We start from the raw sequence: 22,844 nt of genomic DNA on the forward strand, positions 1-22,844 counted from the left end.
AGTGTCTTACCTCCTGTTTCTCCTGTTTGTGTGCTCCTCTCCCGCCAGAGTGTTGGTCTCCGTGGTCCGTGTGCTCCTTTGGATTCGCCCACATCATCAGTCATCCGTATCTGTGGACAATAGGACATACTCATTCATACTCCAACCCTGCTTCGGTGCTTGCCTCCTAAGTTCTCCGTTCATCTCTAACCTTTGCCCAGTTAAATAAACTTTGGTTCCTTTTAATATCCTTTGTGTCTGGTGGAATCTGTTACAGAAGATCGGACCGAATACATACCGACGGACAGGATGAGTTCTCCAGACCCCTTTCAGGAGCTAGTAGACTCACTGAAGAAGGTTTTACTCCATCCACCTTCACCGCCGGCACCGCCCGCTCCAGCACCTCCACCTACCGCTACAACAACCAGCACTCCTTCTCCGATCGTCTTCCCCAGTCCCATGACCCGACCAGCGCACTTCTCTGGTTCGGCGGAGGAGTGCAATGGCTTCCTTCTCCAATGTACTCTCAACATCAATTTACATCCACAGATGTTTCCCACAGATCAGTCAAAAATCGCCTTTGTGATCACTTCCCTTACAGGCCCCGCACTTCAGTGGGCGGAGACTATCATGAATCAGGCCAGCCCAGCCACCCAGTCATTCTCCAACTTCCTAGCTCACTTTCGGGAAGTATTCAGTAGTTCGCCAGGGGATTCTTTCAAAGGGGAACAACTGTATCGGTTGCGACAGGGCTCAATGTCGATTCACCAATATTCCCTCAAGTTCCGAACCCTTTCGGCTGTCAGCGGCTGCAATGAGCCGTCCCTCATTACGGCGTTCCGTCAGGGTCTTAATCCGCGCCTTTTCCTTCACCTCGCTGCCTACAATGACACATTTGGTCTGGAACGATTTATTCAACTAGCCATCCGCTGCTCCAACCGTATACAGTCTTGCCCAACGGACTCCGCAATAGCCATTGCCATTCCTCCTACTTACCAACCAGAGACCAGTGACCCTCCAGAAGCCATGCAAATGGACTTCACCCGCCTAACACCCGTGGAAAGACGGAGACGACTCCTCGGGCCTTGGTGAGTACCATAAAACCCTCTCTTCCCAAACTGAATCCTCTTTCCACCTGTGCTCAACTTACTGCCGGCCATTGTGTGATTTCAGTTACCATCCTCCTCGACTCTGGTTCTGCGAGGAACTTCATCGCCGGAGGTCTCTGCCGGCAGCTCAGACTCCCGACCACGAACACGGAAACCACTTACGAAGCCCAGTCCATAACGGGCAAACCCCTCACTCGACATCATATCAAGCACAAGGTGGGACCCTTACAACTGCAAATAGGACAATTACATCAAGAAAAACTTCATCTGTTGGTTCTGGAGGGTTCCACTGTGGACATCATTCTGGGCCGTCCCTGGCTGGTGCAGCACGACCCACACCTATCCTGCAGCACAGGAGAAGTCCTAAAGTGGGGTGAGAGCTGTTTTCCTCGTTGCTTCCCGCAGCTGCCACGGCCTCTTCCTGCGGTTCCCGTCCAGCTCCCGGTTCACTCCACATCCATTGAGAGCCCTATTGATAATCTACTGATATCCCATCCTGTTACTCCCACTTCAGTGACATCTTCTGCCCCAAGAAAGCTGCCCAGTTACCACCACATCGGCCATGGGACTGTGCGATCGATCTTATACCGGGTGAGCCAGTACCTCATGGACGAATTTACCCTCTTTCACTCCCCGAACAGAAGGCCATGGAGGAGTATTGTATTAGAGACTGTATGAATGCGTTGGTTGCTGTTACGGTACTAAATCACCTTAGAAGGCCGGATACCCAATTAATGTCCAGGGACCAAGAGAGGAGTAAAGAGCCAGAGCCTTTGAATTAGAATTCACTCAATGTATTGTTCACCAAACAGAAAATGTAATGATTACTCACACTTGAAAAATGCCCATATATAAATTCACATCCGTATTGATTAAAATACAAACTGCGTAGGCCTGCGCAAACAATAAGCAATCAATATAAAGAAATAATATACAGAGAAAGGATTCAAAGATACAGAGATACTTAGATCTTGCAATGAGATAGTTCTTAGTTCTGATAAGTCCCAATAGTTCCAGGGAAAAGTCTACTTGAAAGGAGGGATAGGTGCAGACAGATGTTAGGACTCGGTGTAATCTTCACACGGAGACTTGAACAGGCGGATGTCCGTAGATATGTCCTCGTCTGTGTAGTGATGTACTGGATGTGTGATGTGCTGACAATTCTTGTATAATTCGTGAGATGTGTGTGGTTCTAGAGTAAATAGATAAAGTGCAATTAGTTTCTAATGCGATCGGTGTAACAGGTACCGAGTCATTATAGCTTCACATGACTAAACACGTGAGAGAAAGTAAACAAAGATACACGAAAATGTTGCAGCATTTCTTTCATAATTGAAGAAATGTGTCAAGACATCTGATAACATATCAGATCACAATATTAAGATGAATAACAAATAAACAACACTTACAATCGCCAATGACGACACGGAAAACCCAACGGGTAATACCAACGAACTCGAAGCAAATCACAGCATCAGCCGACCATCCGCGTGGAAAACTTCAGTCAGTGTACAATCTGTATACTTATGTCCCATCCCCTACGCGAAGGCGTCAAGTCAACCTCATTTTTATCATTTCGGACAACAATTGCAAGTTATCGTCTTCTCTCTGCAGCTGCATCTGATCTCTCAATCTCTCTGAACTCGCGAGACTCTCTCTAACCACGCCTACTCAGCTGACGCAGTAACTAGAATAAACTGATTGCGATAGAACTATTATAATAAAATAAATTGAAATTAAGCATGTCCTTTTGCACAAGTATATTGAGGAGGCGTTAAAACAAGGCTACATTGTTCCATCTACATCCCCTGCTGCTTCCAGTTTCTTCTTCGTGGCCAAGGACGGAGGCCTGAGACCCTGTATAGATTATCGTAAACTCAGATTACCGTCAAGTTCCGGTACCCTCTTCCCCTTGTCCCAACAGCCCTGGAACAACTGCGTGGTGCCACCATATTCACCAAGTTGGACCTCCGCAGCACCTACAACATCATCCGCATCCGTGAAGGGGATGAATGGAAAACGGCTTTTGTAACACCCACTGGCCACTATGAGTACCGGGTAATGCCGTACGGGCTAGTCAATGCCCCTTCAGTTTTCCAAGGTTTTATGCATGAGGTAGAGCCCTGCACGGGCCTAAAATTTAGGCCCTAGCCCGGCCCTGGCCCGAGACGCTCAGGCCCTAGCCCGGCCCGTGTCCGACAGCTTATCAGAATTCTCGGCCCGAGTCCGACCCGAGCCCGTCTTTTTTCCCCCTTCTCCCAAAACAGCTTATCTACTACCGTTTCAGCTATTAAAATAGTTCAGTTTTTTATGAAATGGCAAAGTGATTGTAATTCGTTTAGTTATTTTATTAAGTTAATTTAGAAAAACGTTTGGAGCATTTTTTTTATTCGTTAAATGTAAGTTTTGTTTTTAAAGTTACGATCAAGCGGCCAGCGGCAGACAGCGAGTTGATCATTGCCTACGTTTGATAAATTTAGCTTTCTCAAATCATCACGACTTCTCTAAAATTAAATCTATAATTATAAAACAGCTCCACAATGTTAGTTTAAACGCTTGAGCTAGATAAATGTGCACTGATGCATATCCAGTAGTTTGTGCGGAGAGTGGAAGCTGAAGCGCGCTTTAGAGGACGCGCAAGAATGATCACTTGCATTGGAAACATTTCAAAATACGCTGTCATTTTTGCTCATAAAGGTAAGAGTAAAAGGCTACGTTGTTCGGAACCGTAAAGGGTCTACTTTTATTTGCGTGCACTCACAATATCAACAAAACGTGCTTTCATAAAAATAAAAAAATAAAAAAGTTTTGGTTTTGAGCAAGCGGAGCGTTTCTGAAAAACCGAAACACAGCATATAGCCTACTTGCCTCACTGACTTGATAAATATAGTATCTATAGAAAGCTTTGAATTACTACTTTAAAACGAAATAATTTGAATCGAAAACAAAAACTCTTTCATTATAAAATCCCTAAAGATGCATTTCTCTCTAAAGGCGCATCCAGTGAGGAGATGGCGTGGATCATCATAAAATGCATGGCTGATCAAAAATGCAGCTTTTCCCGAAGCATTGGGAACTTTTTGTAATTCCACGCTCCATGCTAATGTGTGCGTATGCGTTGCGTATTGCTTAGGCGATGTATAATATTTATAAAATAATCAGTATTTAATTAGCCATGTGTGCTCTGCGCGTAAATGGGCACAATAAAAGGAGAGAAGCTAAATGAGCCCGAGCCCGACCCGAGCCCGATCTGTAAAAAAAAAAAATGGCCCGAGCCCGGCCCGAATGGACTCGGCGTGTCGGGCCCCGTCGGGACCCGACGGGCTTGCAGACCTCTAGCATGAGGTGCTCTGGGAGTTCCTCCATCGGTTCGTCATCGTCTACATCGACGACATCCTCATCTACTCCCGGAGCCTGGCCGAACATCGCCAGCACGTTGCGGAGGTCCTCCAACGTTTAAGAGAATTCCACCTATACCTCAAAGCCGAGAAATGCACCTTCCACCAATCCACAGTCCACTTCCTCGGATACATCATAACCAGTGGTGGCATTCGCATGGACAAGGGGAAGGTAGAGGCTATCACTTCCTGGCCCCTTCCCTCCAACATCAAAGAACTCCAAAGATTCCTAGGATTCTACAATTTTTACCGTCGTTTCATCTCCAATTACAGCACAATCACCAGTCCCCTCACAGACCTACTCAAAGGTAAAACAAAATCCCTGACCTGGAACCCTAATGCTGTGGAAGCATTCAATAAACTCAAACACGCTTTTACCAGTGCACCTCTCCTGGTTCACCCCAATCCCAGATTGCCCTTCGTCGTGGAAGTGGATGCCTCAACAACAGGGGTCGGAGCCGTACTGTCTCAGCAGCAGGGGACGCCTCCCAAACTCCATCCAATGCGCCTACTTTTCCCGTAAGCTCAGCCCGGCTGAAAGGAACCATGATATAGGCAATCGAGAACTCTTGGCCATCAAGCTTGCCTTAGAGGAATGGAGGCACTGGCTAGAGGCAGTAGCACACCCCTTCCTGGTACTAACGGACCACAAAAACCTGCAATATTTCCGTGAGGCCAAAAGGTTAAATTCACGTCAAGCTAGATGGGCTCTGTTCTTTACCCGTTTCCAATTTAAGATCTCTTATCGCCCAGGCCCCAGAAACGTTAAGGCTGATGCTCTTTCCCGCATCCACGCTCCGGAGGAAGGTACGGAAGAACCAGAAAAGATACTACCAACCGAAATCATCACCAGTCCCATCCAATGGACCTCTCCACCAGCCGCCGCTACCAATCCACCAACCAATCTGCCGGGCTGTCCCCCAGGTCGCCAATACGTTCCTAGAACTCAGCGCACTCCTCTCATCCACTCCACTCACACCTCCCTTGGTACTGGCCACCCAGGGCCAACGCCACTAAGAGAGTGGCGTTGGCCCTGGGTGGCCAGTACCAAGGAGGTGTGAGTGGAGTGGATGAGAGGAGTGCGCTGAGTTCTAGGAACGTATTGGCGACAGGGGTCTTTTGCAAGAGGCTGCTGCAAAATCACTTCTGGTGGCCCAATATGGCCAGGGACCTGAGAAGGTTTGTGCAAGGCTGCCCCGACTGCGCCATTTCCAAAAGTTCCCGTCACCTCCCTGCTGGCAAACTCTTTCCATTACCCATACCTCACCGTCCTTGGTCACACCTAGGGGTGGATTTCATTACGGACCTACCTGCCTCTAATGGTAATACATGTATCCTAGTAATCATCGACCGTTTCTCCAAGTTCTGTCACCTCATACCCCTTGCAGGCCTTCCCACAGCACTTCAGACTGCTGAGCTCCTCTTCAATCAAATTTTTCGTTATTATGGTATCCCAGAAGACATCGTGTCAGACAGAGGCCCACAATTCATCTCCCGAATCTGGAAAGCCTTCTTCTCACTCCTAGGTGTGACCGTGAGCCTCTCCTCTGGTTACCACCTGCAATCAAATGGGCAGACCGAGCGCAAGATCCAGGAAGTAGGGCGCTTCCTGAGAACCTTCTGCCATAACCGCCAGAACTCTTGGAATCAGTTCCTTGGCTGGGCCGAGTACGCACAGAATTCCCTGTGTCAGAGCTCAACTGGACTCACTCCCTTCCAGTGCGAGGAGATCCTGGAATCCCGGCGCCGTGGTGGTAAACTGGAATACCTTTTGGACTGGGAAGGGTATGGTCCGGAGGAACGCTCATGGGTTCCCAGAGGTGACATTTTGGATCCAACACTCCTGGAGGAATTCCACTCGACTCACCCAGATCGTCCAGCACCCCGGGGTCGGGGTAGACCACGATGCCGGAGTTGGCCCTCTGGAGCGGGCCGTGGAGAGGGGGGTACTGTCACAGATCGGCCAGGCTCCCCCCTCCGTCAATCACAACGATCCGCATCACCTGACTTCTAATCATGCTCTCCTGCAACTCATCACCAAGATCATCTCACCCAGTATTTAAGCACACATCACTGATCACTCCCTGTCCGATCTCGTAAAGACGAAGTGGACTCTACGCCTACGCCTATCCTACTGAGAATAACTCTAAATATACTTACCCATAGTGTCTTACCTCCTGTTTCTCCTGTTTGTGTGCTCCTCTCCCGCCAGAGTGTTGGTCTCCATGGTCCGTGTGCTCCTTTGGATTCGCCCGCATCATCAGTCATCTGTATCTGTGGACAATAGGACATACTCATTCATCCTCCAACCCTGCTTCGGTGCTCGCCTCCCAAGTTCTCCGTTCATCTCTAACCTTTGCCCAGTTAAATAAACTTTGGTTCCTTTTAATATCCTTTGTGTCCGGTGGAATCTGTTATGCCGAGTTCACACTGCACGATTTTCAAACTCGTCGGATCGCTGTTGTTTTCACACTGCGCGACTATCTGGGGTAGCATTCAGTCGCTGCTGTGTTCACACTGCACGATGGATCGGCGACAGGGGCTTTCACATTGCACGATTTCACAATAGGAAGAATCGCCGACAACTCTGTCTGATCCGCAAACCACGTTTCACAACAAAACAGGAGGGAGATGCAGGGAACAGGGATTGTGTTCTGCAAAGAGTGGTAAACAATAATTTTGCAGTAACTGTTATGCTGATGTTGCGGCTGGTCAAGCGTTTGTGCTTGTTTCTGTATGATATAATTGTACATATTAAAATACTGATATGGTCTATAACTCCTCACCGAGCTTCCCTCTGCCCTGTATCTTTGTCTCTCATTGGCTGAAGGTCATCGTGATGTAGTTTTCAGTCAGAAATCATTGCACACAGCGTGATTGTGAATTGCAGACAGCTCCAGATATTTAGCATGCCAAATATTTCGCGGGCGTCGGCGATTCTCTCTGATCGCGTCTTTGATAATTCACACTGCGCGATTGTCACTCGCGTGAACGAGCTCCGATTTGCCTCCAATGTCGGGCGAGTGAAAAATCGGGCTAAAATCGTGCAGTGTGAACTCGGCATTACACGTTCGGGGTTCAGACACAGTCTCTCTGTTTAAATCTAGATTAAAGACACATCTCTTTAGCCAAGTGTTACAGCCCTGCCCTTTTCTTTCATTTGTTTTTTTTTGCTGTGAGCTTGCAGGAACAGAGGCTCCTCCCTGATGGGCGGGACTCTAGAGCTGATCATGGGCCACACCTGTGACACACTATTTAAGAGGCTCATGGATTCTGTCTCTCTCTCTCATTTTATTTTGTGTTCTTGTTTGAAGAGTGGGTTCTTGAGATTGTGTGTTCCCATATTTTTCCACAAGCTCCACAAACCCCATTTCCAACAGTTATTTGATTTGTTGTTCTTTTTAGATTATTCTTTATTATCTTGACCCTAGACATCATTTGTTAAATTTAAATAAACTTATATTCTTTTTGTTGAAACTAATTCTGTGAAGTGTCCTCTTTATGTTGTGACTTTGAGCCGGGTCGTAACACCAAGCATTCACATAATGCATCTTATAATCTTGTACTGCATTTATATTTGATCAAATGTACATTATAATTCTTTAGCTTGGGTTGGAGAAATCATTTTTGCTTGAATAGAACAGCAGCTATGCTAATTATGTCTCTATCTGTTTCTCTGATTCTGCCGTAACTAGAAATTACTGAAGCGTCAGTCTGGATCCAACCCTTAAAAAGATCTGAGATGACCAAACACCTGAGAAGAGATGATGGCAACCCTCAGAGGACCACGGAGGATGCCAACCCTCAGACAACATACAGAATTACCAAGTTAAGTTTGTCATAACTTAAATATATTGGGTTTCTGCTGTGTGTATGTGTATATACAGGGCTTGACATTAAGCATTCTTATGTGGTTGTCCTGCGGACAAGTAAATTTGTCATTTACTTGTCCGAGTATAAAAGTTACTTGCCCGGAGAGAAATAATTAAGTTAAATTGAGTTATAAATATAATTATTTATTGTAGTTATACAAAACACATTTAGTTTATTTAGATTTTTCTTTTTAAATGAAATAATGAACAAAATAATAAAGTGTGATAATACTATTATATTTTAAAATAAAAAGTTAGAATTAAATACAAATACAATTATTTTATAGTAAACTTAAAAATAAAATGCTAATATTTACTTATTAGCTTTAACCTGCAGTTACAAATGAATAAATAATGTTTTGATACATAAAACGTTGAATACTGATATTTGAAATAATTTTTTTTTTTTTTTTTAAATACTGTAAATGTGAAATTAAAACCACCAGTAGGTGGCATCAAGTCACTGTTAATAAGTGAGTCATTGCGACTGAACCGAATCATTTAAACGGTTGATTCATTCAGGCACAAAACACCTTCATGTTGCTCAGAGCCGCAAAACAGCACTGTGGCTGTGTTTGGAGTTATTTTTGTTGGTGAATAGAGCAAAAACAGGCAATATGGTGTCTAAAACGTAAGTCTCTTAATGTTAACTTGTTTATTGAACTGTTATCACATTTGTAATCATGATGATTTTTGAAGCAAAAAAAAAAAACGGCGTTCGATCTTCATGTGATATTAACTATATGAAATGATATAAATGCATTCATTTTCCTCCCCCATATCTTGAATTTTCTGATCATTCTTCATGCATTGTAATTGTAATACTGAATCATGCAGTGAAAGAATGCATGTGAGCTAGTCTAACCTAGATGACTTTACGTAATTATGCGTGCACTCTTTGTTTGATTCTTGCAATATACTCGTTAAAACAACAATTACGAAATTATCGCAAACGATATATAATCGCACACCCCTATAACAAAGGCTATATCACAAATAAAGGCAGTTATTATTGTTTTTGGTATTGACTTTTTCAAGTTACTTGTCCGATTGGGCAAGTAAATTTCTCTTTCACTTGCCCGTCCAAAACATTCACTTGACAAGCAGACAAGCGTTAATGTCGAGCCCTGATATATATGTGTGTGTGTGCGTATGTATGTGTGTGTGTATATATATATATATATATATATATATATGTGTGTGTGTATACACACATATAGTAGAAACTTAAATTTCCTGTAAAGCTGCTTTGCAACGATTGTATTGTAAAAAGCGATATACAAATAAACTTGACTTGAATTGAATTGAATTAATCGTGATTTGAGTGGCTGGTTAATGCCCTCACAAAAAAAATCAATGAGCACACAGTCAGGCAAATCAGAATAGTTAGCGATCTCTAAATATTCTAGAATATAGCTCTCGAGTGATCGAGTGTCCTGCTTGAGAGCTAACAGCAGTTTTTCTGTGTCCATACCTGGCCAGTGTCCATCTGAAAAGCTGCTGGATCCTTTTGTGGCCGAGTATTCTGTTACGGAAGGAACAAAGGAAGCGTTCTGATCCATCTGCAAAGCTTTATTCAGAGATGTGGTCGATAAACAGGCAAGTTTCAGACAATGGCAAACAGGTATATAGAGGGCAAGGCAAGAGAAGTATCCTAAACAGGCGTGGTCATTCGTCGGCTAACAATATCCAGAGGGCTTAGACAAAAGAGGTAATCCGTAAACATAAGCAATGGTCCGGGCTGGGGCAAACAATATCCAAACGGCAAGGCAAAGGGTAAATCTAAGATAAACCAGCAATAATCCAAACACGGGTAAACAGGCTAGGCAAGACTAAGACTAAGAAACTAGGAAACTAGGAAAGGCTCTGTAAGGTAGCTATCAGCAATGACTGTGATAAACGTTAAACAATACTCGGCAAAGAGGAAGAGGAAGTCCATGGTTTATGTAGGGTGTGTGATCAGTGTGATCAACTGTGTGTGTTGTCAGTGCAATGGCTGATGGGAATTGTAGTGCAAGATATTGTGAAACAGTCTGTGTAGTGTGAGAGTCAATATGATGGAAGGGTGACCTCTGGTGACAATCAGACGGAGTGATTCGGATTCGTAACATCCAGCCTCTTGCTAAACTCGAGATTCCCAAAAGTACCTAGAGATAATAAGGACATTGTGTTAACTCCGATGAAAAACACATCGAACCATCGTAATTGTCGGCCATTGTTCCGTTGATTGATGAGGTATATCAGTGTTGCACGACAGGAAGATAGAGTTTACAGGTAATGAACGTTGTACAACTTTTGCTTTTTAACGTTTCGGGGTGGCTCCTGAAAACACTTTGTAAAATCCGATAACTAGCAGCCTAATACCACAAATCTTTAGTACACTATACATGGTATAACATTAATTTGTGAAGTAGTACGGTTAAAAATTGTGAAATTCATGTTTAAACAATAATAAATATTCTATAAATAACACAATCATTCATACATGATATGATTGCATAAATTATTTTTTTACACACTTTTATTATTTTAAGCTTTAAATACCAGTTTCGCATCTGTTTACCATAATTTACCTAACGGCGTGATAAAGATCTGCAATACGTTTGTTAAAAACAAAAACTCTGGATGTATTATCAAGTCAAGTCAAGTTGAGCTTTATTGTCATTCCGCTACATGCGGGGGCATACAGTGGAACGAAATGTTGTGCCTCACAGGAAATACAGGCATACAGCAATGAAGTAAAACAATATAAATCTATACGCAACTATCCTACTGATAGATTTTGACTATAAATATACTATATATAAAAAACATTTTTTACCTATACATAAACTAAAAAGTACAAACTATACGAGTGCTTCAGATAAATATTGTACATGTGCGAAGAGAAACATTGTGAGTCAGCAGCTGGCTGGGGAACAGTGCAGGATGATTTGTAGTGCATGAGCATGTAAACATACGTGTATTACTGAGTCTTTTTGTGGGATTTGTATACACAGCAGTGTGTGTGTGAAAAGTGACTAGTGCGCATAGAGGAGGAGAGTGTGCTACTACAGGTGGTTTGTACAGGCCCACTCACCTGCGTGTAGCACACTTCAATTGCACAAAAAAAAAGTTCCATAAGTTTCAGATGGTCCATGTTTCAGGAGGTAGGGGGTTTTGTATGGGGTTTCAGAGAGGGGCGGGGTGATTTGAGTTCAGGGCTCTCACAGCCTGGGGGAAAAAGCTGTTGAGCAGTCTGGCAGAGCGGGCTCTGATGCTCCGGTACCGTCTTCCTGATGGTAGGAGCTGGAAGAGACTGTGGGAGGGATGTGTGGAGTCCTTCACGATACTGTTGGCTTTGCTGGAGCATCGTGTGAGGAAAATGTCCAGGATGGAGGGGAGAGGGGCACTGATGATCTTTGCAGCTGTGTTCACTGTCCGCTGGAGGGTCTTGCGGTCTGCTGCGGTACAGTTCCCGTACCAGACAGTGATGCAGGTGGTCAGCACACTCTCAATGGTGCCCCTGTAGAAAGTGGTGAGGATGGGTGGAGGGAGAGTTACTCTTTTCAGCCGGCGGAGAAAGTGTAGGCGCTGTTGTGCCTTCTTGGAGAGTGACATGGTGTTGGTGGTCCAGGTGAGATCCTCTGTGATGTGCACCCCCAGGAATTTAGTGCTGCTGACTCTCTCCACAGGCGAGCCGTCAATGGTCAGTGGGGGGTGATCAACAGAGTTTCTTCTGAAGTCCATCACAACCTCCTTTGTCTTACTCACATTGAGGGACAGGTTGTTAGCACCACACCATTCAGCCAGCTGTGCCACTTCCTCTCTGTAGTGCGCTTCATCATTGTTGCTGATGAGACCTACCACTGTTGTGTCGTCAGCAAACTTGATGATGTAGTTGGAGCTGGACTTGGCAGTGCAGTCGTGGGTCAGCAGCGTGAAGAGCAGCGGGCTGAGCACACAGCCTTGTGGGGCACCTGTGCTCAGTGTGGTAGTGCTCGAGGTGTTGTGGCCGACACGGACTGACTGAGGTCTTCCGGTTAGGAAGTCCAGAATCCAATTACAGAGGGAGTTGTTAAGGCCCAGCAGGTTTAGTTTGTTGACGAGCTGTTGTGGGATTATTGTGTTGAATGCTGAGCTGAAGTCAATGAACAGCATTCTAACATAAGAATCTTTGTTTTCTAGGTGGGTAAGAGCCAGGCGGAGGGTGGAGGAGATTGCATCATCCGTAGAGCGGTTCGGACGGTATGCAAACTGGAGCGGATCGAGTGTGTTGGGGAGGCTGGTTTTGATGTTGTGCATGACTAACCTCTCAAAGCACTTCATTATGATTGGAGTCAGTGCTATGGGACGGTAGTCATTTAGACAGGACACAGGTGATTTCTTTGGTACCGGTATGATTGTTGTGGATTTGAGACATGTGGGGACGACTGCCTGGCTCAGCGAGGTGTTGAAGATATCTGTTAGGACATCTGTCAGCTGTTCAGCACAGTCTTTCAGTACACGGCCAGGTATGTTGTCGGGACCCACAGCCTTGCGTGGGTTGATCCTAGATAGGGTCTCTTCCTTACGTCGGCTGGAGACAGACAGAGCGCCTGGTCATTGGGAGGTGTGGGCAGTTTTTGTGCAGGTGTGTAATTCTGCATTTCAAACCGTGAGTAAAAGTGGTTGAGTGTATCTGGGAGGGATGTGTCATCATCACAGGCCTGTGGCGGGGGCTTGTAGTCTGTGATAGTCTGAATGGCTTGCCACAGACTCCGTGTGTCTCTGCTGTCTGTGAAGTGGTTGTTGATTTTTTTGAGCATATGACCGTTTTCCATTTTTGATGCTGCGGGACAGATTGGCTCTTGCTGTTTTGAGGGCTGCTTTATCTCCTGATCTGAAAGCTTCATCTCTGGTCTTTAGCAGCCCACGAACCTCTGCTGTCATCCATGGCTTCTGGTTGGCGCGTGTGGTGATGGTCTTGGTGACTGTCACATCATCAGTGCACTTTTTGATGCAAGCAGTCACAGTTTCAGTGTACTCCTGCAGGTCTGTGTGGTTGTTGTAGGTGGCCGCCTCTTTAAACATGTTCCAGTCTGTGTCCTGGAAGCAGTCCTGCAGTGCTGAGGTAGCATTTTCTGGCCATACCGTGATCTGCATTAGAACCGGTCTGGCAAGTTTGAGAAGTGGTCTGTATGCTGGAATTAGCATAACAGAGATGTGGTCGGAGTACCCGAGGTGGGGGCGGGGTTCGGCTTTGTATGCCTTCTTTTCTGTTGTGTAAACAAAGTCCAGTGTGTTATTTCCCCTTGTTGCAAAGTTCACATGTTGGTAGAACTTTGGCAAAACTGTCTTTAAGTTTGTGTGGTTGAAGTCGCTGGCTATGATGAAAAAGCCGTCGGGGTTATTTGTTTGTTGTTCGCTGATAGCGCTGTACAGTTCACGAAGCGCGTTTGTTACAACGTTTTTAATGTCTAGGGTAAGGGAGCCGTAACAAGAAAATTATTCCCTTCCCCTTTCTCTTTTAATAGTGAAAAATAATAGTTACATATTTCCTCATTGTTATGATGCGGCAATAAATGATAAAAACAAACAAATATTCTCAAAAGAGAATTTATTGTGATGTCCAGGAGTAGTTAAACATTGAAGTTCAATACTGAAGTTAAATATAAATATACAAAATAAAGATATAAAGAAAAAGAGAAAGACAATCTCCGAGTAGTGCCAAAGAAAAGAAATAAACAGAAATAGAAAACCAATCTACCTAAAGTAAATAGTTCTTACCTAACTAGAAACAAAAATAAACTAAACATGACATCATAATCTATCGCTTTCTCTGTTATCCACAAAGATCACATAGACGAGAGACTCACAACACAGCTGTAATGAGAAAAGGCACAACAGATGAAATGTAGATCGATGTCAGTTAGAATCGATCTATTTGAACACATGATAGTCAGAATGTATGTGCGTTTTAACTACCAGTCCGCAAATCTTATGGCAAGAAAATCAAAGAGGTCTATTCTCTTGTTTTTATTACCCGTACGCGATCACATAATTGTGTATACGTTTAACTAAAATAAACTAAATCAGTAACACAGGTCGTTTAGTTCAAGAGGTAATATGATGCGATTTCAAGTTTTTCTTTCTCTTTGAAGTGTTACAAGCTGTTTGTGCATAGATAAGATCCCTGAAGTTGCATAGACTGAAGTCTCAAAACCAAAGAGATATTCTTTATAAAAGTTAAGACTCGACCATGTCCCCCTAAAACAGCTCATTCAAACACACCCCCACATGTCTACGTCACGGTGTGGGGAGATTTCATAACACCACCCAAATGTATACGCAGAGAAAGAGGGCGGGACTTTTATTCTCTCTGTAGTGTTGTTGCTGCCGCCGGTGGAGCCATGTCCTGGAGACGCTGTGTTTCATTGTGAAAGCGAAAATGTTTGGGCTTCCAAAAGGACACACCCCGGGGAGAGGGGTCCGAGAGTGGGAAATAGAGATGAGTGGGCAGTAGAGATACAGGATCCTGCGGGAGCAGGCACTGCTGCGGCGGTAGGGAAATGCATGACACTGGGGTTTGTGGCATTCGGAGAGAAAAGCTGTAGAGCCTGTGCAGCCTGCACTGCTAGAAGAGGCGGCCTCGCGTTAGTATCTGCTACGGGATCTGGAGGGTGCTGAAAAGGAAAGGGGTTAGGGCAAGTAGAAGGAAATTCTGAGATGGGCCTGTGTTGCAAGCGGAGGCAGCCACATGCTTGCTTCTGCTGCTGTAGCTGTAGGCTGTGGAAAAAAGGGGAGTGGTTTGTGACTTTGGCAGGACATGCTGAAATGTCCAGGTAGCCTGCAGTGTTGCCAACTTAGCAATTTTGTTGCTGGATTTAACAATTTCTCAGACTACTCTAGCGACTTGTTTTCAAAGCAACTAGCAACAAATGTAGCCATTTTAAAAATTTTATTTGGAAACCTTTATAGTGGAAGAGATGTTTCACTGTTGATTGTCTGACTTATCTATCCATTTATCAAAATAAAATGAGTAAATTAAATACGGGTAAAATGCTGGTGAAAAATAAGCGAGTAATTTCAGTGTGTATTCTAAGCACTTGCGTCATGATTACGTAATGACATTAACATCCGATGATGTCGCGACGTCATTTAACAACTTTAACAGGAAATTATCTGCCTTTAGCGATTTTTAAATTTTTAATTTTTTTTACCTGAAAATTGTTTGGCAAGACTGGTGGCCTGCGCCGCTAGCGGAGGTAGCCTCGCGCTTGCATCTGGAAACAGAAGTTAGGGGCCCGGCTGCATGCGGCACTGTGGCCAGAAGAGCCCAGGTGAAGGCTGAGCCGAAGCGGGAAGCGAGTGAGGCTTTGCTGCGGTAAGAACTGGGCGCGGCCCAGGCTCGTTGAAGGCCTGCTTCTGCGACCCGATGCTCACGGAGAGCCGGGTCTTGTGCGGGACAATGGTGGTGTCAAGCGAGACTAGTTCGGGGCTTTGCTCGATCTATTGGCCGCCTTGGCGGCTGGAGTGGATTTAGGAGTGAGGTTGGCTGATTTGCAGGGTGACGAATAGATCGTACAAATCTGTTTGTTTATTCTCTGCGAGAACAGAGCGTTGGAATTAATCAGCGTTGGCCTCTGGCTTAAATACTTACCCCTTTCCGATCAGAGAAATTGTTGGCGCAGCCGAATGATACGAGGATGCTGGGGAAGTTGAAAGTTTCGGCAGTGGAGGCGAGGTTAAGCCTCGGTGTCGGGGGAAATCTTGTGGCTTGTCGAGCAGAGCGATGGTCACGATGGAGCCTGGGGCTCGGCGGCGATTACTGGTGGAGAAGGAGTGATCCTGGGGCCGGCGGATTTGCTGCAGAGGATCCGAAAATCCAGAGTATAGGTCTCGTTGTTTGGATGGGGGCAAATAAAATGATATAATGGCAAAGGAGCGAACCGAATGCTGAAAGACTAGAGCTGATGGAGGTAAGACTGCTTTGATTATTTATAGGGGTTCTCTCTCGAGCTGATTGGATAGATGGTGTGATTACTGATGATGAATTGGCTGTGTTAATTATCTGCGCGTGCTCCTCCCGAAATTTGTTAATAAAACATCACTTCTATAAAGTGGGGCAATTCCAGCTTTGCAAGGACAGTCTGGCGCTTCTGACTCGCAGCCTGTAAGTATGTTTTCATATTTAAAGAATTTGCCACTGACTATTAAAACACGAGTTTTGAGCTGTGTAGAGTAGTGATTGTTGTCTGTCGTTTCTCCGATCACAAATGCAGACATGGTAATGTTTATAAAAAGACAGTATAAGTCATTATAATCAGTAATTATGTCCCCAATGGATGCAACAAATGCCTCGTTTATAATGGGTTTTATTGTTTTTGTGTCGTTGCGCCGGGACACGGCATCACAATATGGTAAGGGGCGTAACATTTCTGTCACACGCTTGAGGTATTCGGCCAATCATAACGCACTGGATAGCTGGCCAATTAGAGCACGCCTCGCTTCTCAGAACAATGAGCTTTGTAAAAATCGAAGCGTTTCAGAAAGGCATAATGTACAGTACATAATGTACAGTATGTGGAAAATGTGTTTTTTGAACCTTAAACTGCATAAACACATTGCATTACACCAAATACACAAAATAATGTTCTTTTTAGCAACGTCATATGACCTACGCAACCCTCCAGATGTGTCGTAAAAAAGGTTCAATAGACTACACTTCCTTTAGACCACTCACTGAACTTTAGCCTGAACTTTTGGCAAAGAAAACATCAAAGCCAGAAACATCTTTAGTGACATCTTCAGCATCTTTTGATGTTTTACAATCTTTTGAAATACAGTACGACGATATGAACGCATCAGTAATCATACAACCCAGACACCCGTCGCCATTCTCATTTCGTTGCACTGCATGAGATGAAATATTTGCATTTCGTAGTATGTTGTAAAAGTTTAGATGTTTAATTACATGCATATGTAGGATTTAACTAGCAATCCGCAAATCTTGTGGCAAGAAAATCAAAGGGGAATACTGTCTTGATGTTATTATGCACTATGAAACAAAAACATTTGCTTAATGACCGACTGATTAGAGGAATAACCAAATTAAGTGTGAATAACTAAATAAAATAAAGAAGCATTTCCTGTGGCTAAGAGATGTTTGTTCAGAAGAAAACGTGTATAGGCTAACATCATTTTTAAAATGAAAAACTCTAGGATGAATGATGAATGCTTTCATCAATTAAGAAATGTCATTGATTTATTAAACAAGTATTTTTTTAATTTTAAAAAAGATAATTTTGTTTAATTCTTTTACCATACATTTAAATCTTTGTGTTGGTCTCTCCTTACAGTGTTAGGGATGTTTTAGGGGTTAGTGGGTGTGGTTTGACCGGACATGTATCTGCCGGATCAGCGTGAGATGCTCGGTTCTTTTTATTTTCTAACTTATAACAAACGCTAGCTTCTTAAAACTACGACATTTTGACAACTACCGTATGCTGTCATTTTAACGAACGTATCTGGAACTTTTTGTTTTAGGTATTTTCAACCTTTCCTAAAATTGTTTAACAACACTTTAATACTTGTCTTGACTTGTTTTACTGTTTTCTGGAAAAAACAGTCAATACATTACTCATATTGCATGCATGTTTGATGGTGAAAAAACTTAAATAAAAACTTCCCTTGATCCTGTTTAACAACAAATACATCGTTTCACATTTTAAAGTTTAAAGCACAGTTTTTGAACAGTTTCAACGGCCCCACACAAAAAAAAAACACATTCCCAAACAATAAGAGAACGGTCCTAAATTCCTTCATATCGCTGGGGTGAATAAACAGATGCTGTAAATACAAATATTCATTAATTCAATTTCCGTTGATTTGAATCGTGTTGTTCTATTTTCCACAGAAGCAGATAATCAAACGTTAGATAATCTGAGCATTTCTCCCCTCCGTCTCTAACTTTAACTTATCATTTACACTTTATTATTTCAGCTGCACTGTATTTACACGCAATACACAAACTAGTGAAACACATACAAGCTCTACATCAAGACCTAGTGCGTTTTGCTTTATAATTTTCAACCCAAGTTAGTAACTCAATATGTTTCATAGGCCTATCTATCTGAAATAATACATAGTTGGGTTTTCCATGTGAATATATGTATGTGTGTGTGTGTGTGTGTGTGTGTGAAGAAATTCTACAATTCTTAAACTATTAAACAGTGAATTGAAGAAAAAACAAAGTTGAATTTGGGGTGAAGCAGCAAAGCCGGGGATGTCATGTGACTCACTGTTATTCTGATTGGCCGTCTCGAGCGTCAGGTTCTCCTGCTGGAGTTTGTGGTTCACCTGCGAGGATTCGATGTATTCGATGGCTTTCTGCAGAACACCAGACTTGGGCACCTGTCAATCAAATCAAACAGACCGTCAGACAGTCGCCTGAGCTCCACGCGTCCCAGCATGCAGTGCGGCACACACACACACCTTGGGGTCGATGTTCAGTAGGTCCCGCAGCTCCTGAATTTTGTCGTTGATGGACGATCGGTAGCGTTTCTCGTTGATGCTGTGCGTCTTCCATCTCTTGCCCTCTTTCACTGCTCCTCCAGTTCCCGCGGTTACGGCCCCGGCCCCCGCGGTCAGAGTGTTGCAGCTCATCAGCGTCTGTGAGAGAGAGCGACAACATTCAGAACCATATTCTGACATGAAAGCAATAGATAGATAGATAGATAGATAGATAGATGCATGAGTATGTCTGACTTTCCACTAAATACTAAAATAAAAAATGCTCTTATCTTAAAAAGATATTTTTAGCTACTAATTTTTAAAATTATTTATAATTATATATAAATATATTTACATTGATTTGTAATGTATTTTAAATAAATATTATTTAAATACAATGTTAAAATATTAATCTATTGCTTAAGATCATATCAGCAGCAAAAGCTAATTTTATAGCAAATACAGAGTAGAGGAAATTAAAATAATAATAATAATGATATAGCTTTATTAAATAAATGTATACTATTATAAAAATATTAAATTAATATTTAGTCGAAAATCTAAATATTTCCCAGAAATCTTTTTAAATGATGATTTCATAATCTTATCTATTTATTTGTTTTTATTTATTTTTATTTAACACCATATCATCGACAAAGGCTATTCTGATGAAAAAACTGAGAGTAGATAATAAAAAAAATCATAATAAAAAAATAAAACTTTAATAATTAAAAAAAATGTGTTAAAATGTATCAATACATTTTTATGAATATATTAGCAATATATTAGGAATAATATTTAATAGAAAAATCTAAAAACAAATAAGTTTAATATTTGTCAGAGTCACACATTTTCTCTTACATTAATGAGACTTCTCTGTGATGTTTTTTCTGTCAGTGTATCCTGACTGTACTGTGTGTGTGTGTGTGTGGTGTGTCAGTGAGTCTGTCTTCAGGATCTGCGGCTGGTGCTCCAGAGCCTGACAGCCAATCAGAGAGCAGCGTCACACATGACATCATAAGACACACTAATTACAGTCTGCAGTGAGCGTGCAGTAACGTACAGGCACCTGCTGCGGTGCGGTGTGGACCGGAGCAGTGGACGGCACCTGACTCTGGATGAAGTGGTGTGACGGTGTGGCGGCCGGCACGATCATCACCGTCTGCGGCTGCGCTGGAGTCTGCAAGAAGAAATCACAGAATCCATTCACAAAAATGAGGTGTGCTCAGAATGTGAGGGGTGTGGTCATGTGAAAGGGGTGTGGTCAGAGAGTGAGGGGCATGTCAGTGTGAGGTGTGGTCAGGTGTAAGGGGGTGTGGTCAGACTCACCTGTGTGATCAGCTGTGGTTGCGGCTGGAGCAGCGGCGGTGTGTGTGTCTGTGTCTGTACGAGCGTGTGTGAGGGCGTCACTATGGTGCTGGGGGCCGTCTCTGTGATGGGCCCCATGGGAGCCACGGCTCCGTCCCCCATCTGATCCTCAGAGAGATCCAGATCCTGGATCTCCGGGTGATTACTGTTGAACTGCAGCATCTCTGACAAACACAAACACACACAGATTACCGTCTGAATATGACCGATATTAATAACTCTGGCGGTGTGTTGATAAACTGCTTCTGTCTGTCTAAATGTTAAAGTTCCCTTTAGTCACTAATTCTATTCCTTAAAACTCATCTTTGATAATCAAAATTACATATTTAAACATTTTTCCCATGAAAACATTTCTCTTGCGGATAATCATTAATATCTTACCAGCTAAATGTAAATTCTAAATGGCAATTTTATTAGCCTAATGCTTATAGCAATGTCAATCACTATAATTTTAAGAGTGAATCAATGAATGAATTTAATTACATTTTTAAAAAATTCTCAAAAAAAATAAATAATAGAATTCGGAGATAAAAATTCAGAATTTTACAATATTAACTACAATATTCTGACTTTTTTTTTTCAGAATTACTTTTTCTCCATTGCATAAAAAAATCTGAATTTTCAAGTATAAAGTCAGTGTTGTGAGAAAAATTCAATTTTTACAATTCCATTTTTAAGCCTTGTTGGAAACAAGCTTCCATATTAATTCTATGTGTTTGTTACTTGTTGTTTTCTGTGAAATTTACTAGTAAAAACTCTTATAAATTCTAATTAATTACCATTTTCTGAACAGTTGATGAACACCATTGATTCCATAGTAGGAAAAAAAATACTATGGAAGTCAGTGGTGCTCATCAACTGTTCAGATCCCAACATTTTTCTAAATATCTTTCTTTTGTGTTTAACAGAAGAAACTCATACAGGTTTGGAACAAATGGAGGGTGAGTAAACGATGACAGAATTTTCATTCTGAAAGTGAACTATTCCCTTAAGAGTTATTAATACACAAATTATAATGTATGATGAGTCTCTACGGACAGCTGAACACACGAGAACACGGATCTGATCACACACACACACACACACACACACACGCGTTAGGTTTCAGTCGTGGTTATACATTCAGATTTTTGTATATATGTAATATTTCTGTGCTATTTGCCTAGGGTTCTGAATGCAAGTTTACATTTAGTACACTGAGAGGACGTAAGGACTCGTATGTGAAAGAGATCGCTGCTTCTGGTTGTGAACAGCTGTGGATCCAGTCGATTAAAGGGAGTTTTCCATTGAGTTTAAAACAGTTGTCTTTTGATGAGTAACACACACACACTCAGATATCTGCATTATCATAAACGCAGCATTGTTTATAATCGACATCATCATCTTCCTCACTCACCGTCGAAGACTTCCTGATTGTCCTGCTCGGACTGGTTCGGGTCTACACTCTCCACGGACGACAGTATCCATGCGGTCCAGACTAGGGTCCATAATATCCATGAACTCGGTGACATCCTTCCTCTCCGTATTGTTATTCGCTTCTCTCAGCGCTGACTTCGAGCCGCAAAGTAGCCAGAGCTTCAGGAATAAGGGCCAGTGACCATCACAGCTTTTATCATAACGCCCCGCCCAGCAATCACGCCATAGACTGGCGTGATCGCAGTTCAAGTTCGTGATCTGAAAGCGAGACATCAGCGAGTCTGCTGAAACCTCAAAAACACTGTGCAATTCTGAGTGGTCTGGACAAACCACCTATAGAAACACACGCTTTTCTTTCTTTTCTCTCTAAATGCACCAGACACTTTCTTATAAACAATCCATGTTACATGAACTTAATAAGGACTTAACAAATGTTTACTTGTGAATGCATCACAAATCATATTGCACTATTTACTTCTTAACCTTAAATATCTCTTTTGCACAATATCACGCACAGTTATTATGTAAAGTACATGTGTAGTCTGTCTTAGGTTATGTGTATAGTCAACTATTTATAGTATATGTATAGTTAGATTACTGCTTTCAGTAAGATTTGTTGAATCCAAATGGAAATAAGAGAATAACAGATTTTACTGTCACTATATAGTAAAGGTCTATTTCCTGTGATTACAAAACCTAGTAGAATAACTAAGAATACTGCTACATTAATAGATAATATATACACAAATGACATTGGAGGAAAAATAGTAGGAGGATTATTTATAAATGATATGACTGATCATTTTCCAGTTTTTGCAATCCTTCAAAGATTATTTGACAAAACAATAGGTAGTAGGATAAATAGTTTTAAAGTAATTCGATATAGAACACCAAAAATGATTGCTGCTCTCATTGAGGACTTAAAGAATCAAAATTGGAGCGAGGTTTATGCAAGTAAAGATCCAAATAGTGCTTATGATGCTTTTTTGTCCATACTAATTGAAAAATACAAAAAATATTGTTTGTTTAAGACTGTAAAGAAGCAAAAAATGAGGATAAACCATGGATTATTAAGGGAATAGAGAAAGCATGCAAAAAGAAAAATGCATTATACAGGAAATTTATAGCGACTAGAACTATACAAGCGGAAAATAAATACAAAAAATATAAAAATAAATTAATAAGTATTATAAGATTTAGTAAAAAGGACTATTATAAAAAGTTATTGG

The 22,844-nt window shown here is 42.4% G+C and overlaps 1 protein-coding gene and 1 long non-coding RNA gene across 2 annotated transcripts in view; one reads left to right on the forward strand and one right to left on the reverse strand.

Moving 5' to 3' along the window:
* LOC131521332 (sterol regulatory element-binding protein 2-like) overlaps positions 1-21,878 on the reverse strand; it is a 68,048-nt gene extending 46,170 nt beyond the window's left edge. Inside the window, exons 1-5 of the mRNA XM_058745947.1 lie at positions 21,596-21,878; positions 20,161-20,363; positions 19,895-20,011; positions 18,814-18,990; positions 18,621-18,732 (exon numbers count right to left, since the gene is read on the reverse strand). Of these exons, the coding sequence (XP_058601930.1) occupies positions 18,621-18,732; positions 18,814-18,990; positions 19,895-20,011; positions 20,161-20,363; positions 21,596-21,710 (724 nt within the window). The 5' untranslated portion in view covers positions 21,711-21,878. The remainder of the gene's footprint in view (positions 1-18,620; positions 18,733-18,813; positions 18,991-19,894; positions 20,012-20,160; positions 20,364-21,595) is intronic.
* LOC131521340 (uncharacterized) lies at positions 19,783-21,478 on the forward strand. Its single transcript, XR_009266267.1, has 3 exons — positions 19,783-20,050; positions 21,108-21,140; positions 21,366-21,478. It is a non-coding gene; the product is annotated as an uncharacterized LOC131521340 (long non-coding RNA).
* Positions 21,879-22,844: the final 966 nt, after the last annotated feature.

Source organism: Onychostoma macrolepis, chromosome 16 (assembly GCF_012432095.1).
Source record: "Onychostoma macrolepis isolate SWU-2019 chromosome 16, ASM1243209v1, whole genome shotgun sequence".
Taxonomy (NCBI): Eukaryota; Metazoa; Chordata; class Actinopteri; order Cypriniformes; family Cyprinidae; genus Onychostoma; species Onychostoma macrolepis.